General features: G+C 44.4%; 1 protein-coding gene across 1 annotated transcript in view; it reads left to right on the top strand.

The window, feature by feature from the left end:
- The window catches only part of mybl2b (v-myb avian myeloblastosis viral oncogene homolog-like 2b), an 89,754-nt gene extending 74,548 nt beyond the window's left edge, over positions 1 to 15,206 (top strand). The window contains exons 9-15 of the mRNA XM_072515558.1: positions 6,018 to 6,377; positions 7,862 to 8,004; positions 9,693 to 9,795; positions 9,895 to 9,990; positions 10,842 to 10,946; positions 12,135 to 12,275; positions 13,880 to 15,206. Of these exons, the coding sequence (XP_072371659.1) occupies positions 6,018 to 6,377; positions 7,862 to 8,004; positions 9,693 to 9,795; positions 9,895 to 9,990; positions 10,842 to 10,946; positions 12,135 to 12,275; positions 13,880 to 14,005 (1,074 nt within the window). The 3' untranslated portion in view covers positions 14,006 to 15,206. The remainder of the gene's footprint in view (positions 1 to 6,017; positions 6,378 to 7,861; positions 8,005 to 9,692; positions 9,796 to 9,894; positions 9,991 to 10,841; positions 10,947 to 12,134; positions 12,276 to 13,879) is intronic.
- Positions 15,207 to 15,480: the final 274 nt, after the last annotated feature.

Below are 15,480 nucleotides of genomic sequence, written 5' to 3'. Positions count from 1 at the left end.
CATGCATTTCAGGTTCTGAAATTCAGTTTCACTTTGATTTTCTGACCGCAGGTGGATGAGCCTGCTGGATGCGGTTTTCCAACCAGGTTTAGGAAGGAACAGACTATTTTTAGGGCACCTTTTCTCGCCCATTTCCCAAGAGGGGTGAGCAGAATAATTCCTGAAGAGGCTGCTCAGTTGTGGAGAACATTCTCCTGTTCCTATTCCAAGAGTGAGACTACTAAATCGAACTCTCATCACCTACATGCTGATCCGAAGCTAGGGACTTCCAGATCTCATGGTCCTGCCCCTGGCACCTCTTGCCGATCGCTGCAGGGCTTCTCTGTGTGGGGTGGGCTGGTTTCCTGGTAGGGGAAATCTTTTAACGTGGGTATGCCATTGCACATCAGCAGACACACAGTCCAGTTCCTATGACAAGGGAACCGTGATAACTGGGGATCTCCCTATTGCTGCAGCCTTCATCCACCATCGTAGCTGCTGATACTATACGAGTATCTTCATGATGATCCGCCGTTGAGGACTTATTTTGGATTATGCTTTGTCTGGTTCTTCCTCTCCGACCTTACCTTCATGGGTGATCCTGCCAGGAGCTTAAGTTTCCCGACGGCATTGCTTTCGGGATCAATGGAATGTTGAATATTTGTTTATCCATACTAGCCCAATGCAGATTTAATTGATGTTTAAACATTAGAGTGTTATGCAATACCTAAACATTTGGTAGCTTATCTGCTTCAAATTCAAAACGGTGAGTCATTGATGAAATTTTGAACACAATGAGTATAAAATATATTGGGGAAATGCTTGCTTATTCAAGCTTTCAAGCCTCCTCCGCGACAAGTTCGGAATCTGAGGAAAGTTAAATTAGTCCTGTGTATTGAGTTCCGGCTATTCGCATCAATCTGTTGCTTATTTCATTAACAATTTTATTGCTGCTTTTGACATTCATAATAATTGCTTGTATTTCACTTTTTTTGTCTGAAATAACCTCTAATTTAAAAAGATTAAAGAAAAGGATAGCAGTTTTGTCCAAACCCAATTATACCTTCTAGCTTCTAGTTAATCCAAAATGCAACCATTGTTTTACCTTGAAGAAATAATTTGAAAGTAGTTTCAAGTTCTGATACTATTTTACTTAACAATGTCTGGTGATTAAGATGGTTAAAAAGAGATTACATCAATGGATCACACAAAAATACACAAGTGTTTTATAAAATGTTTTATTAAGGCATTTAAAAACATAGAATCATAAAATCTACGGAGCAGAAGGAGGCCATTTGGCCCATCGAGTCTGCACCGGCCCTTGGGAAAAAGCACCTGACTTAAGCCCATAACCCCACCCTATCCCTGTAACCCAGTAACCCCACTTAACCTTTTTGGACACTACGGGGCAATTTAGAATGGCCAATCCACCGTACCTGCTCATCTTTGGACTGTGGGAAGAAACCGGAGAACCCGGAGGAAACCCACGCAGACATTGAGAGAACGTGCAGACTCTACACAGTCACCCAAGGCCGGTATTGAACTTGGGACCCTGAAGCTGTGAGGCAACAGTGCTAACCACTGTGTCACCCCCAAAATCTTCAGATTTCATAGAATCCCTACAGTGCGGAAGTAGGCCATTCGGCCCATCAAGTCTGCACCGGCCCTCTGAAGGAGCACGCTACCTAGGCCCCATCCCTGTAACCCCATCTCGGGGCAATTCAGCATGGTCAATGCACCTAACCTGTACATCTTTGCTCTGTGGGAGGAAACCCAGGCAGACATGGGAAGAATGTACAAATTCCATTTTGGTTACCCGAGGTCAGAATTGAATCTGGGTCGCTGGCGCTGTGACCCGTCCACAGACCCTCTCAAGGTGAATTAAATTTTTTCCAATCTAAGGAATTCCGTGAGATCGCTCAACCCCCCCCCCCCCCCCCGCCCGCGCCTCCAGCTTCAGCGACCCCGAGTCCCTCCATTCCAGCACGATCCGTCTCCGGGCTACCAGGTAGGCAAAGGCCAAAACATTGGCCTCCCTCGCCCCCTGGACTCCCGGGTCGTCCGGCATTCCAAAAACCGCCCATACCTATCCTCCAACCCCTCAAAAAACCTTCTCATTCTGGCCACTGCCACGTGCGCCCTATGGATACTTTAAATTGAATAAGGCTAAGCCTAGCACACAAAGACGATTCATTCACCCTCCTTCACCTCCCTCCACAGCTCTTCCTCCCACTTCTTAACCTCTCCTAACGGGGCGCCCTCCCAGTCCATTAACTCCTTATAGATCTCTGAAGCCCTACCTTCACCAACCCCTGTTTTTGGCACCACCTTGTCCTGCAACCCTGGGCCGGCAGATGGGAAAGGCTGGCACCTGCTTCCTCACATAATCCAGAACCTACTGGAACCTAGTCCTGTTGGACAGCTCATACTCCAGCTCGAAAAGCTGCCCCCCTCCCCCCAAACGAACAGGTCTCCAAACCGCTCCATCCCCGCCAACTGCCACCCCTGGAGCCCTGCATCCAGTCCCCCCAGAGCAAACCTGTGATTCCTGCAAATCGGTGCCCAAACCAAGGCACCCTCCAACCTCGGGTATTGCCCCCACACCCTCCAAGCCGCCTCCACCAGTGAGCTTGTGGAGTAAGTGGCCAACGAGAACGGCAGAGGCACTGTCAACAGTGCCCCTAAGCAAGTGCCCTTACATGAGGCTGCCGCCATCTGCTCCCACACTGACCCCTCCCCCACTACCTACTTCCTGACCATGGCTATGTTTGCTTCCCAGTAGTAATCTATCTGCGAGTACAGCCTGTGGACATGGGATAAGTACAAAAATTCCGTTGCCTTCTACCTCCCAAACCTCCACCGATCATATTCCCCACCTCAAGTGCTACCCGCCTGCTCTCCCCCCACTGTGCTCCCGTGAACTAGCTCGCCCAGCTACTCTGGCAGCCACCACACATGGCGCCAAACATTCTACCCCTACCCCCCCACTGATTTCACCTCCCCCTCCCGCTCACACACTTCCATGGTGCAAACAACAATAACAATAAGAAAAAAAAAGATGCCCTCAACCAACACAAACCTCCAGCTTCCCACCAAAGAACCCCGCAAGAAAGAAAAACCATCCCTGAGTGAATGGAGGTTCTCCCCTGACCGTCACCCCAAACCAAACAATACAATAAAAAACAAGCGGGCAAAATGGGACAGAGAGAACCAGCATCTCTCGCACCTTCTCCAAAGTTCAATGTCCTCCTTCACCTGCCAGTTCATTGTCTCTCACAAACTTCATCACCTTCTCCGGTGCTCCAAAATAATACTCACGACCATTGTGGGTCACCCAGTGGCGGGCCGGGTACAGCATCCTGAACTTCACCCCCTTCTTTATAGAGGGCAGCCTTGACTCGATTGAATCCCGTTCTCCTCTTGGCCAGTTCCACACCCAGGTCCTGGTATACCCGGAGCTTATTACCCTCGTGGGTACATCACGTCGTTTAATCCCGTTCTCCTCTTGGCCAGTTCCACACCCAGTTTCTGGTATACCCGGAGCTTATTACCCTCCTGGGTACATCACCTCGCCTGCTTGGCCTATCTCAAGATCTTCTCCTAATCCAGGAATATCTGTAACCTCATTACCATCGCCCTTGACGGCTGATTCGCCTGCGACTTCCTCATCAACGCCCTGTGCGCCCGCTCAACTTCCAGGGGCCGCTCGAAGGCTCCCTCCACCATCAACTTCTCCAGAATTTTGGCTACATAAGAGCCTGCGTCCGCTCCTTCAATGCCCTCTGGTATCCCCACAATTCTTAAATTTTACCTTCGGGAGCTGTTCTCCAAATCCTCCACCTTCTCCTTAAGCCACTTCTGCGTTTCTCGCATCATCCCGATCTTCGGCTGCCAACGAGATAAGCTGCTCCTCGTGCTCCCTCACCTCCTCCGCCTTCTGGATCGCCTGGCTCTGGATCTCCAGCCTCTACTCCACGCAGTCGATCCCCACTCTCAGCAGGTCTACCACCTTCACCAGGGTCTCCAGAACCTCCCTGTGGTGACTGAACTTTCCCTTCAGAATGTCAACCAGCTGCTCCGTCAACCATTGGGCTGATAGGGCCGGCCCCGTCCTCTCCGTCATCTTTCCCTGTGTCGCACAAGGAATTCCTTGCTCTTGCAACTCCTTTCTTCTAAACCCATTTCTGGTCCATGAAACCATTCACCGGTGGAGTAAAATCTGCCTCCGCCACCTCTGCACCCTTTTCCTTCAAAACATCCGCCCGACAACCTGGGAAAAGGACTGAAAAATACACCTCGAGCGGGAACTGCCAAATATGCGACCACTCACTTCATGGCCGCCACTGGAAGTCAAAAATACACAAGTATTTTTCATTACAATTATTGTTTCTAGAAGTTGAAATACTTTGGGCACATGGTATGAAGCAGTGGTATTAAAAATTACGATGCTGGAAAGAATGCTAGAGGAATGTGCAGGTAGGCAAAAGACCAGGTGGAGTGATAATATCATGTAACTAACTGGCTTGAGTTTCACGAGGGTACTGAGAGAAACACAAGGTCGATTCAGCGGGAGAAGAGTGCATGTTGCCAGAGCAACTTTGCTTTCCCCTGTTACCTGCAGCAGCACAATAATACAAGCACGCTCTGTTGAACAAGCAAGCATTTCCCCAATATATTTCATATTCATTGTGTTCAAAATTTCATCAATGACTCACCGTTTTGAATTTGAAGCATATAAGCTGCCAAATGTTTAGGTACTGCATAACGCTCTAATGTTTAAACATCAATTAAATCTGCATTGGGCTAGTATGGAAAAACAAATATTTACAATATAAAATACCTTATCTTTCATCTGATATTGGGTAAACATCTACCTGATTTGGAGGTGGTGTTACTGATTAGGTTTTCTCATGCCATTCAGACCACTAGAGTCGAGGGTCACTTTTTCTCCCCTACAGCCACTTTTGGTTGGTTCAGATGTATGGTTATAGGCTTTTATAAGAACATAAGAAGTAAGAGCAGGAGTAAGTAATTCAGCCCCTCGAGCCCGCTCCACCATTCAATATGATCATGACTGATCTTTCGGCCTCAACTCCACTTTCCTGCCCATTCGCCATAACCCTTCTACCCATCACTAATTATCTCCTCAATTGTCCCGGCATCCACCGCGCTCCGGGGTAGTGAATTCCGCAGATTCACGACTCTTTGAGTGAAGTAATTTCCCCTCATCTCTGTTATAAATCTGCTATCCCTTACCCTAAGACTATGACATCTCGTTCTAATTTGCCCCATATGACACAGGAGCAGAATTTGGCCACCCAGTCCATCGAGTCTGCTCCACCATTCAATCCTGGCTGATATTTTTCTCATCCCCATTCTGCCTTCTCCCCATAACCCCTGATCACCTTATTAATCAAGAACCTATCTAACTCTGTCTTAAAGACACTCAGTGATATGGCCTCCACAGCCTTCTGCAGCAAAGATTTCCACTGATTCACCACCCTCTGGCTGAAGAAATTCCTCCTCATCTTAGTTTTAAAGGATCGTCCCTTTAGTCTAAGATTGTGTCCTCTGGTTCTAGTTTTTCCTACAAGTGGAAACATCCTCTCCAGTTCCACTCTATCTAGCCTCGCGGTATCCTGCAAGTTTCAATAAGACCCCCCCCCCCCATCCTTCTAAACTCACAACGAGTACAGACCCAGAATCCTGTCTCCCTTGTCAATACTGTTTATGATCTTATATGCCTCAATTAGATCTCCCCTCATTCTCCTAAACTCAAGTGTAGGCCTAAACTGCTCAATCTCTCTTCATAAGACAAACCCCATATCTCTGGAATTTCTCACTTCAGTTCTGGTTATATACACGAGGGCCTGAATGGTCTTCTATGCTGTATTTCTATGTTAATTATACTTCAAGTTCTAATTTTAATGGAAGGATGAAAGAATGATTCTGGTAGCAGGGAGATTATTTAAGTATACTGGAGACTATCTAGATTCTACGAATTGTCTTATTAATTGTACCTGTTCTCCATTCTTAAGGACCCAGACGCATGGTCTGACCTGTCATGCTTTGATTTACCGGAGGATCTCATCAAACAGACACCTGATAAGACCACACAGCCAACTTTGACAGAATACCGTATTGATGCAAATACCATCTCTGACCTGAGCAAAAGTGCAAAGAAAGGTGAACTCATCCCCATGATTACCTCCCCAATTGCAGGAAGCTTCAGTACACCACCAACAATCCTGAGGCGCAAGAAGAAAACAAAAATTACACTTTCACCGGTTAATGATAGCAGCAGTGGGAATAGTTCTGCAATCTTTGAAAGCAGTACCAGCAGCAGCATGACTCCAAAAAGTACTCCAGTAAAGACCTTGCCCTTTTCACCGTCACAGGTAATATTGCAGTACTGAATACTTTTTCTGCCCTCCAGGCTGACTTTTAGCAACCAGAGAAGATCAGACTGCTTCACCTGGCCTATTCAGCTATGAATCACTGCTAAATAATGATACAATGTTGATAAAGAAAGTCTACAGATTTAAATTGTATTTTATTTGTGAAGCATGAGATGTGTTCCTCCACTCCTTTGTCTACTATATTTCTCAGTAGCTGAGAGAAAGATATCTGCTGCTGGGCCTCTACAAATGGTGGATCAAACAAAAAGATAGAGTGGAGGGCAGGAGAGATTAAATGTTTAAAGAGCTGCTGGTGCAAAGCAAAAGGAGATGGCAATGGGCAAGTCAAGAAACAAAAGGTGGACCTAGAAGATGGGCAAATGAGAAAGCGGAATCATCACTGCAAGCTGCCATGCAAAACAAAAAACAATAGGGGACAGAAGAAATTACTTGTCTTTGCTCCATGAATAAAAGTTAAACTGTCTGCTATTATTTATTTTTGCACCCCCCCCACCCCCGCCAAAGAAAATGGCCGACTTGCTCTGCATCATGCTCCGCCAAGCAGCTGGTAACCTGTCCAGTAGCTTGAAGGTGATAATTCAAGCTGAGTGTTCTACTTTGACCCTTTCTGCATGAAAACACTTTTTCCTCCACTCAGTGCTTCCTCTTGACACCAAGTTTGAGATCAAAATCTTGGTATTTGAGATAGCAGATCATTTTTGTAGCCGGTATTTTCGATGCGAATATTGACGAGGATTCCCTTGGGGAAAAACAGCTCTAACAGTTTTCTTGGTCATTTTCTGCATCTTTTTGCTTTTCACAAACTACTAGCTCAAATCAACATCTGAGGTGCATCTGCTTTTCTTCTAGAATGTAGTTTAAATCCAAGAGAAGTGAACAGCCATAATCTGTATCAAGAATGTATTTCAACTGGCGTTGGGGGACGGGTTTACATTCGGTTGCGGTCTGTCCAAATCATCCCCATAATTTTAATAGGACTCCTCAGATTTTGTCCAAATCTCTAAGTCGGCAATTACTACTTTCTTTTCAAAAATGCAACAGGTTAAAACCATGCCACGTTCCAGAGATTTTTGTAAAGTTTTGCATTAACTAAAGTTTAAAACCGGTTATGCTGTGTTTAACTACATTTACCTATCCTAGTGCACGCCTGCTACACCACTCAAGGTTCATCTCTATAATTTAGTTTTTTCTGTGGGACTGTGTTTCAATGGAAGTGTCTTATTTGCTGAATAGTCAAGAATGCTGATCAACTCTGTCTGATAATGAATGTCCAGTGCGGTTGGGTGAAGAGGAAATTTCACAGCTGGTTTTTCAATCTGAATAGATGGAGTTTAATTTTATTTTGTAATTAAATGTAACCATATCATTTAGCACATGTATTGTGTTCATGAGTCAAGTGTATTGGCAGGTTGAAATTGTCAAAAATACAAATTTGTTATGTTTTTTCTCTTTCCTCCCCTTAGTTTTTGAACTTCTGGACCAAACAAGATAATCTTGATCTAGAGAATCCATCTCTTACCTCTACCCCAGTTTGTAGCCAGAAAATCATAGTTACAGCCCCGCTCCAGCGAGACTATACGCCCAAAGTTCAAAAGGAGAATTCTGTGTAAGTAGCTGAGCTAATGGGCAATTCCAGTACAAAACCAAAATACTGTGGATGCTGGAAATCTGAAATAAAAACGGACCATGTTGGATCTCAGCAGGTCAGGCGGCATCTGTGGAGAGGGAAGCGAGAGTTAATGTTTTGGGTCAGTGACAGGCAACAAGCTAGAGATTTAATAGGTTTTGAGCAAGTGCAGAGCAGGGAGGGATGGGGATTAAACAAAAAGATAGAGTGGAGGGCAGGAGAGATTAAATGACTAAAGAGCTGCTAGTGCAAAGCAGAAGGAGATGGCAATGGGCAAGTAAAGAGACAAATGGTGGGCCTAGAAGATGTGCAAATTAGAAAGCAGAATCATCACTGCAAGTTGCCATGCAAAACAAAAGTCAATAGGGACATAAATTCCAGTTTGCCTTTGTTCCATGAATAAAAGTTAAACTGTCTGCTATTATTTCCTTTTGCGCCACCCCCGGCCAAAAAAATGGCTTGCTCTGCGTCATGCTCGGCCAAGCAGCTGGTAACCTGTCCAGTAGCTCCATGAGAATTGCTTAATTACATTTTGGGTTGTTGCTGTCATGACCATGTGTCAAAAAGAACAGCTATAATAGATTAAAAGCTCCAATCAAAAGTAAAAATTCAATTTCATTTTTAGCTGCCTAAAGCAGGTTCAGAAAAAAATTAAGCGGAGAATATCAAGCAGTGTTTATTTGACCGCCTCTCCCCGTGTCTGCATGGGTTTCCTCCGGGTGCTCTGGTTTCCTCCCGCAAGTCCTGAAAGACGCCAGGTGGGACTCTCCGACCCCCCCCCCCCCCCCCCCGGGTCGGGCCGGAGAATTGCCGGGGGGGTGGCGTGAATCCCGTCTCCGCCGGCTGCCAAATTCTCCGGCGCCGGGGATTTGGTGCGGGCGGGAATCCTGCCGGTCAGTGCTGTGCTCCCCCCGGCGATTCTCCGGCCCGCGAGTGGCCGCCCGTTTTCCGCAGATCCCGCTAGCGTATGTTACGACAGGTACTTACCGGCGGGACCTGGCTCCGCGGGCGGCCTCGGGGGGGTGCCCCCATGGTGGCCTGGCCCGCAATCGGAGCCCACCAATCCACGGGCGGGCCTGTGCCGTGGGGGCACTCTATTCCTCAGCGCCGGCTGGTGTACCGGTCCGTGATGGCCGGCGCGGAGATGAACCCCCCCTGCGCATGCGCTGGGATGATGCCAACACACGCTGGTGCTCCTGCACATGCGCCAACTCACGCCGCCCAGCGGAGGCCCTTCGGCACCGGTTGGCGTGGCGCCAAGCCGGCGCGGCGCAAACCACTCCGACGCCGGCCTAGCCCCTGAAGGTGCGGAGGATTCCGCACCTTTGGGGCAGCCTGACGCCGGAGTGGTTCACGCCACTCCTTCGCGCCGGAGTTGCCCGCCCCGCCGGTTTCCGAAGAATCTCGCTGGTGCTGTTAGGTAATTTGGCCATTCTGAATTCTCCCTCTGTGTACCCGAACAGGTGCCCGAATGTGCCGACTAGGGGCTTTCACAGTAACTTCATTGCCGTGTTAATGTATGCCTACTTATGACAATAAAGATTATTATTAGACAGAGTACCTTTTTATCAAATGTTTCTGTACTGCTTCAGTTGTGATGCTTGAAGTTGAAAGAATACAAAATTTGGTGTGAATTGGTTCTTTTTATGTATTTTTTATCTTTGCAGGTTTCGAACACCCAGAAGTCGCAGATCTCTTTTGGACAGTACACCAAGAACACCTACTCCTTTCAAAAATGGGCTGGAAAAATATGGAGTAGTGAAACCTCGGGTATGTACTGACTATTTTGTGAAAATGATTAATTTCCAGTTGCACTTATTTCTGAAAATACATTGAATGTATACTTTTCTTCCTCTTACTTAAATCTAGTATCCAATCTCTCATTTTGAGGAGGATCTAAAAGATGGTTTGAGGAGCATTTTGCAGGAAGAAGAGGCCCAGTTAGTAAAAAGAAAGCAGCACGGGGTTAGTATGTGCATGTGTTCAATGCATATTTACTTTTTTTCTCTTGAGTCACTTTTTTTTTAAATTCCCATTTTTGCTTGGCTCTCCAGTATAGATTCACATTTTATGAAGCTGCTTAACATGTAAATGTATATTTATTATTAGTTATTTTATGAAGATGTTATTTCATTTTCTTTTTCTTTTACTGTCTATAGAAGAGACCATGAGACGTTGGAGCAGAAGTAGGCCATTTGGCCCATCAAGTCTGCTCCACCATTCAAAATATGGCCGATCTGATATGAACCTCAACTCCACTCTCCTCATATCCCTTGATTCCCTTCCTGATTAAAAATCTGTCTATCTCAGCCTTGAATATACGTAATGACCCAGCTTCTACAACTCCTTGCGGTAAAGAATTCCACAGATTCACTACCCTTTGAGAGATGAAATTCCTCTCATCTCTGCCTTAAGTGGGTGACCCCTTACTCTAAGATTATGCCCTCTTGTCCTAGTTTGTATTCAGAGCCTAATTTATCAATGCAACAGTGGTATTTGTCACAAATTTGACTTCAGTCTTGTGAAAGTTATTTTGAAACCAGTTTTTAATGGTTTATCTTTGTTAAGATTGTAGAAAAAAGCTGAAGCTAATGTATGCGCCCTATTGGGGTTTTCTCTGTAGAGTCTCAAAGGACAAGGCTCAGGTTCCATTTCTTGATCTTGTCACACAATACATGAAATGCAACTTTTATTTAGTCAAAAATTATTATTTATAAAAGGCATTTCAAAATTTTGCCTTGCAACATGTTAAATGTTTATAATGTGTGGAACCTTTGCAATCTGTTTAAAATTCATCATTATTCTTGTTTGTATAGCTACACAGACCTCTTATGAAGAAAGTGCGAAAGTCTCTTGCTTTGGATATTGTGGAAAAGGATGGTGGTAATACAAACCGTGCTATTCTCAGCACACACAAACAGGTAACTCATCCACAAGTATAGTTGTCCAAGATGTTGATCTGCAATAAGAATCCTGTAAACTGTAATGTTTGACTTTTTTGAGTTTGAAGAATGTTGAAACATTTCTTTGCTTTTACTGCTTGGTTTGTTATCTTCTCCAGAGGCAAGTATTGTTCTTCAATAATGGGTTAAAGTATTTGTGGCAACCATGCTGTTTTTAAACATAGCAATTACAAAACCGATTTCCAAAAGAAAAGATAGAATTTGGCTCTCCCAGATGATGTTTGACCAGTAGTTGGCTTTCCATAGAGATGGTATCATCGAACCCACTTAGCCATTGCTTTCACTTACTGTTATATCCAGATAGAAAAAGCACTTGATTTTTTTTTTTGAGAGTGCGATGAGAGAAAGTGGAGGTCTTCAACTCTCATCTGAGCTCCAATATTTATCATCAAATCTCTAGATATCAATCCTTTTGGCATGTCTTACCCTGATTTTTCGATCGTGTTAGGCAATCCGTAAAAAATGTTTAACTGTTGAAATAGAATGATCAGTTTAATCTTTATATACAAATAGAAGAAATTATTTTTAAAAGCGCCTGTGTCTAGTAAAAAAATGCATTCTGAGGAGGGCCCTTAAGAACATAATGGGAATATGCCATTTTGCCGCTTCTGGTCAGCCATTCAATACCGATCATGGTTAATCTTCTACCTCGACTCCGCTTTCCCCATTATGCCCATATAGATCCCTTAATCCCCTAAATATCCAAAAATCTATCTTTATCTTGGATATACTTAATAGCCTAGCATCCACAGCTCTCTGCTGTAGAGAATTCCAAAGACCCTTAACTCTTTGAAAGAACACATTTTTTTCTCACCTCCGTTCTGAATGGTTGATCCTTAATCTAAGACTGTGTATACCACTCCCATCCTTAGTTCCAGACTCTCCAGTCAGGGGAAACATTCTCCTAACATCCCTATCAAGTCTCTTAAGAATTTTGTATGTTTCAATGAGATTGTCACTTGTGCAGCTAAAATTCTGGGAAATACAAGCCTAGTCTACTTCTTCCCCAGGAGCCAATCTAGTGAATCTTTGCATTATCTCTAAAGCAAGAACATCCATCCTTTCTTAAGTAAGGAGAGCAGAATTGTACTCCGTACACAAGGTGTGGTCTCATCAAGACCCCATATTGTTTTTATTTTCTCTTAGAAGCAGACAGAAGACGTTTTATCAAGATCTTTGAACAGCTCGTCATCAAGTAAAAATGATACATTGAACAGAGGTTTTATTATACCTAATAATGAGACTAGTTTTTCCTCCAAACACTCTAAACCAGCAGCTCCAATATGGGTAAGTAGCATTATTAATTGGAAATAGTTTTGTTTAGAGAATATCTATAGAAATGCCAGACATGTCTGTCTTACCACAATGTGTAGAATTCGCTTCAAAATATTGGAGGTTCAAATATACCATAGATCGGAGCATAGAACACAACCCCTTTTTTGGCACCAAAATACACATTTAGGCCTATGGTCAGCATACAAGCCTTGAAAGCCTTTTCATCCTGCAATTGCTCCTGTCCTGATTCTTCATCCCACATCTGGGGCGAGATTCTCCGACCCCCGCCGGGTCGGAGAATCGCCGGGGGCTGGCGTGAATCCCGCCTCTACCGGTTGCCGAATTCTCCACCACCGGATATTCGGCGGGGGCGGGAATCGTGCCATGCCGGTTGGCCCCCCCCCCCCCCCCCCCCCAGCGATTCTCCGGCCCGTATGGGCCGAAGTCCCGCCGCTAAAATGCTTGTCCCGCCGGCGTAGATTAAACCACCTACCTTACCGGCGGGACAAGGCGGCGCGGGCTGGCTCCGGGGTCCTGGGGGGTGGCGCGGGGCGATCTGGCCCCGGGGGGGTGCCCCCATGGTGGCCTGGCCCGCGATCGGGGCCCACTGATCCGCGGGAGGGCCTGTGCCGTGGGGGCACTCTTTCCCTTCCGCCTTCGCCACGGTCTCCACCATGGCGGAGCGGAAGAGACTCCCTCCACTGCGCATGCGCGGGAATGCCGTCAGCGGCCGCTGACGCTCCCGCGCATGCGCTGCCCGGAGATGTCATTTCCGCGCCAGCTGGCGGGGCACCAAAGGCCTTTTCCGCCAGCTGGCGGGACGGAAATTCGTCCGGCGCGGGCCTAGCCCCTTAAGGTTGGGGCTCGGCCCCCAAAGATGCGGAGCATTCCGCACCTTTGGGGCGGCGCGATGCCCGACTGATTTGCGCCGTTTGGGGCGCCAGTCGGCGGACATCGCGCTGTTTCCAGAGAATTTCGCCCATGATTTCAGCTCTTTGAATGTCTGTTACACCTCTCCATAAAACATCTTTGCTTTGCAACACAGTTTAGTAGCTCAATCAAATAGACATTCAGCTTTTAATTGTGTCATGATGAGATGAACAACGTTCAAAATGTTTTCTGTTATCTTGCCAATGTGAACTGTCAGTTTTGGTGTAGGTGGTCACCATTTTGAAATGTTTAGGCATCTTAAACTTCTATACATCTTCATTACACCGCGGCCTGTATCGCCTGTTTGATCCCTAGCGCCAACTTATAAGATGAGTACAACTGGAACCAAATATTTCTGAGCTGACAAATTGAGACCAACTAATGTGAGCATAGCCTTAATTATGCATTTATTAGCTCAAAAATGGGGAGGGGGGTTTAACTTGTATGCTGACCATCGGCCTAAATATGTATTTTGGTGCCAAAAAAGGGGTTAGGCCTAAATATGTATTTTGGTGCCAAAAAAGGGGTTGTGTTCTATGCTGCGATCTATGGTATATTTGACCCTCCAATATTTTGAAGCTGTTTGACAAGACTAATGTATTTGAAAACTTAATGGCATAGTTGGAACTAAAAAATGTTGTATATGTGACATTAAAAAATATTTTCCCTCTGATTCCTGCTTGCAGATGAGCAGTGCTTGGGAAGCAGTAGCCTGTGGAAGAACAAAGGACCAACTTATAATGACTGAGAAAGCCAGGAAGTACTTAAATGCATTCAAAACAACTCACACCTCTCGGAGTTTGATTTTATAATGTGATGTTGAACAGATTAAAACATTCTCTCTGGATGATTCTTCCAATGGAACGAATTACCTTCAGGATCTGTAAAACCTTGATGCTCCAGTCATAATTTGTGTCAGGATAATATCTCATCATTGTGGGGAGAAAGATCGTTCCAGCAACAGACAATTTCATAAATCAATTTATACACTGCATTGGTTGGGGAAACTTCAAATAAGAACGTGATTGGTTGTTGAGACCTTTTTCTAAAAACAAATCTTGAATTATTGATTAAATGTTAACCCTGTAACTCTCTTTCACTGGAAAGCTCTATTGAACAATCACTGCACAAGCAAATTTGTGCGTGATGTTGTAATGTCATTGAAAAGGATTCTCTTAACAAATATCACGTTTGTCATTGTAACCTTGTTTCAAAGAATTCTTCAAATTGAAGATGCACTGTGTTTACTGCTTCTAGAAGTAAGTTTTCAGCACCAAAATCAGGAGTGTAAAATTCTTAATTCACATTTACTTTTGAACAAATATTAAGACGTTTGCTTCTGGAGTTTGCAAAAATTCTCATTTTATAATTCTTGTGTGGAAAAGAATGTGCATTGTTAAAAGTTAAGAATGTTTTCACTGGGGTTAAGCAGATAAATATTATAGTACTTGTTAGTATTAACAGTTATACAAGACAGTCTGCTTCCAAAATAACTTATTTGATCTCCTGCAAAGTTTGACAAGTTTGCCAAAGGTAATTATGATTTTTGAAATAACAAAAGTGTACAAACAAGTACAGCAATTTGGATTTTTAATTTGCCACCATTCCAGCATTAAGACTGAAAATACTAACAGTGAGAGAGCATGTTTCTTGGGGATCTCTCTGTCCTATATCATTGGCATGTGTTGCCATCAAAGAATTGATATCTGATCATTTTGAGTCCTAAAAATAGTAACTCCAATACCAAAGCATATACAACTGATAAATATAAGGCTTTGTGATGTAAAGGTAACCTGGAGAAATTTGGAATGGCCACCATAGAAACGTTTCTTACTTCATAGCTAGTTAAAATTGAAGAAAAATACTGTTGATCAGTCAGAATGGCTCATTTATCATACATTGTCACAGTTCTCTTCCAGCTGTTTGCATCAAAAAATAAATGCATTAACTGCTTTGTTGAACAATGCATGATTTTTAAAGAAAATTATAGGCATTAAATGTTTTGGGTTCTAACTAGAAGTCTTTCTTCCTCCATACCTTCCACAAACCACTAGCTTGGAAATTGTGTTTGACGTGAAAAACATCTTTGAGTCAAAGGCATGATATAGGGTTCCAAATTATGTGAAATACGTGATCATAACCTATAACTGTATGATTTTTATCCCAGTGCTGCTACTCCTCTTCTACATATCTTCCCTCCCACCTCTTTCCCCCTACATACATGCAAATGCGCTCCTATTTATTTATTTTATGTTTCTTCAGTCTTTGTTTTATTGTTCTCTATCTG

Source organism: Scyliorhinus torazame, chromosome 8 (genome assembly GCF_047496885.1).
Source record: "Scyliorhinus torazame isolate Kashiwa2021f chromosome 8, sScyTor2.1, whole genome shotgun sequence".
Classification (NCBI taxonomy): domain Eukaryota; kingdom Metazoa; phylum Chordata; class Chondrichthyes; order Carcharhiniformes; family Scyliorhinidae; genus Scyliorhinus; species Scyliorhinus torazame.
Note: the sequence above shows the minus strand (reverse complement) of the source record. Positions and strands in the feature narration are given on the sequence as shown.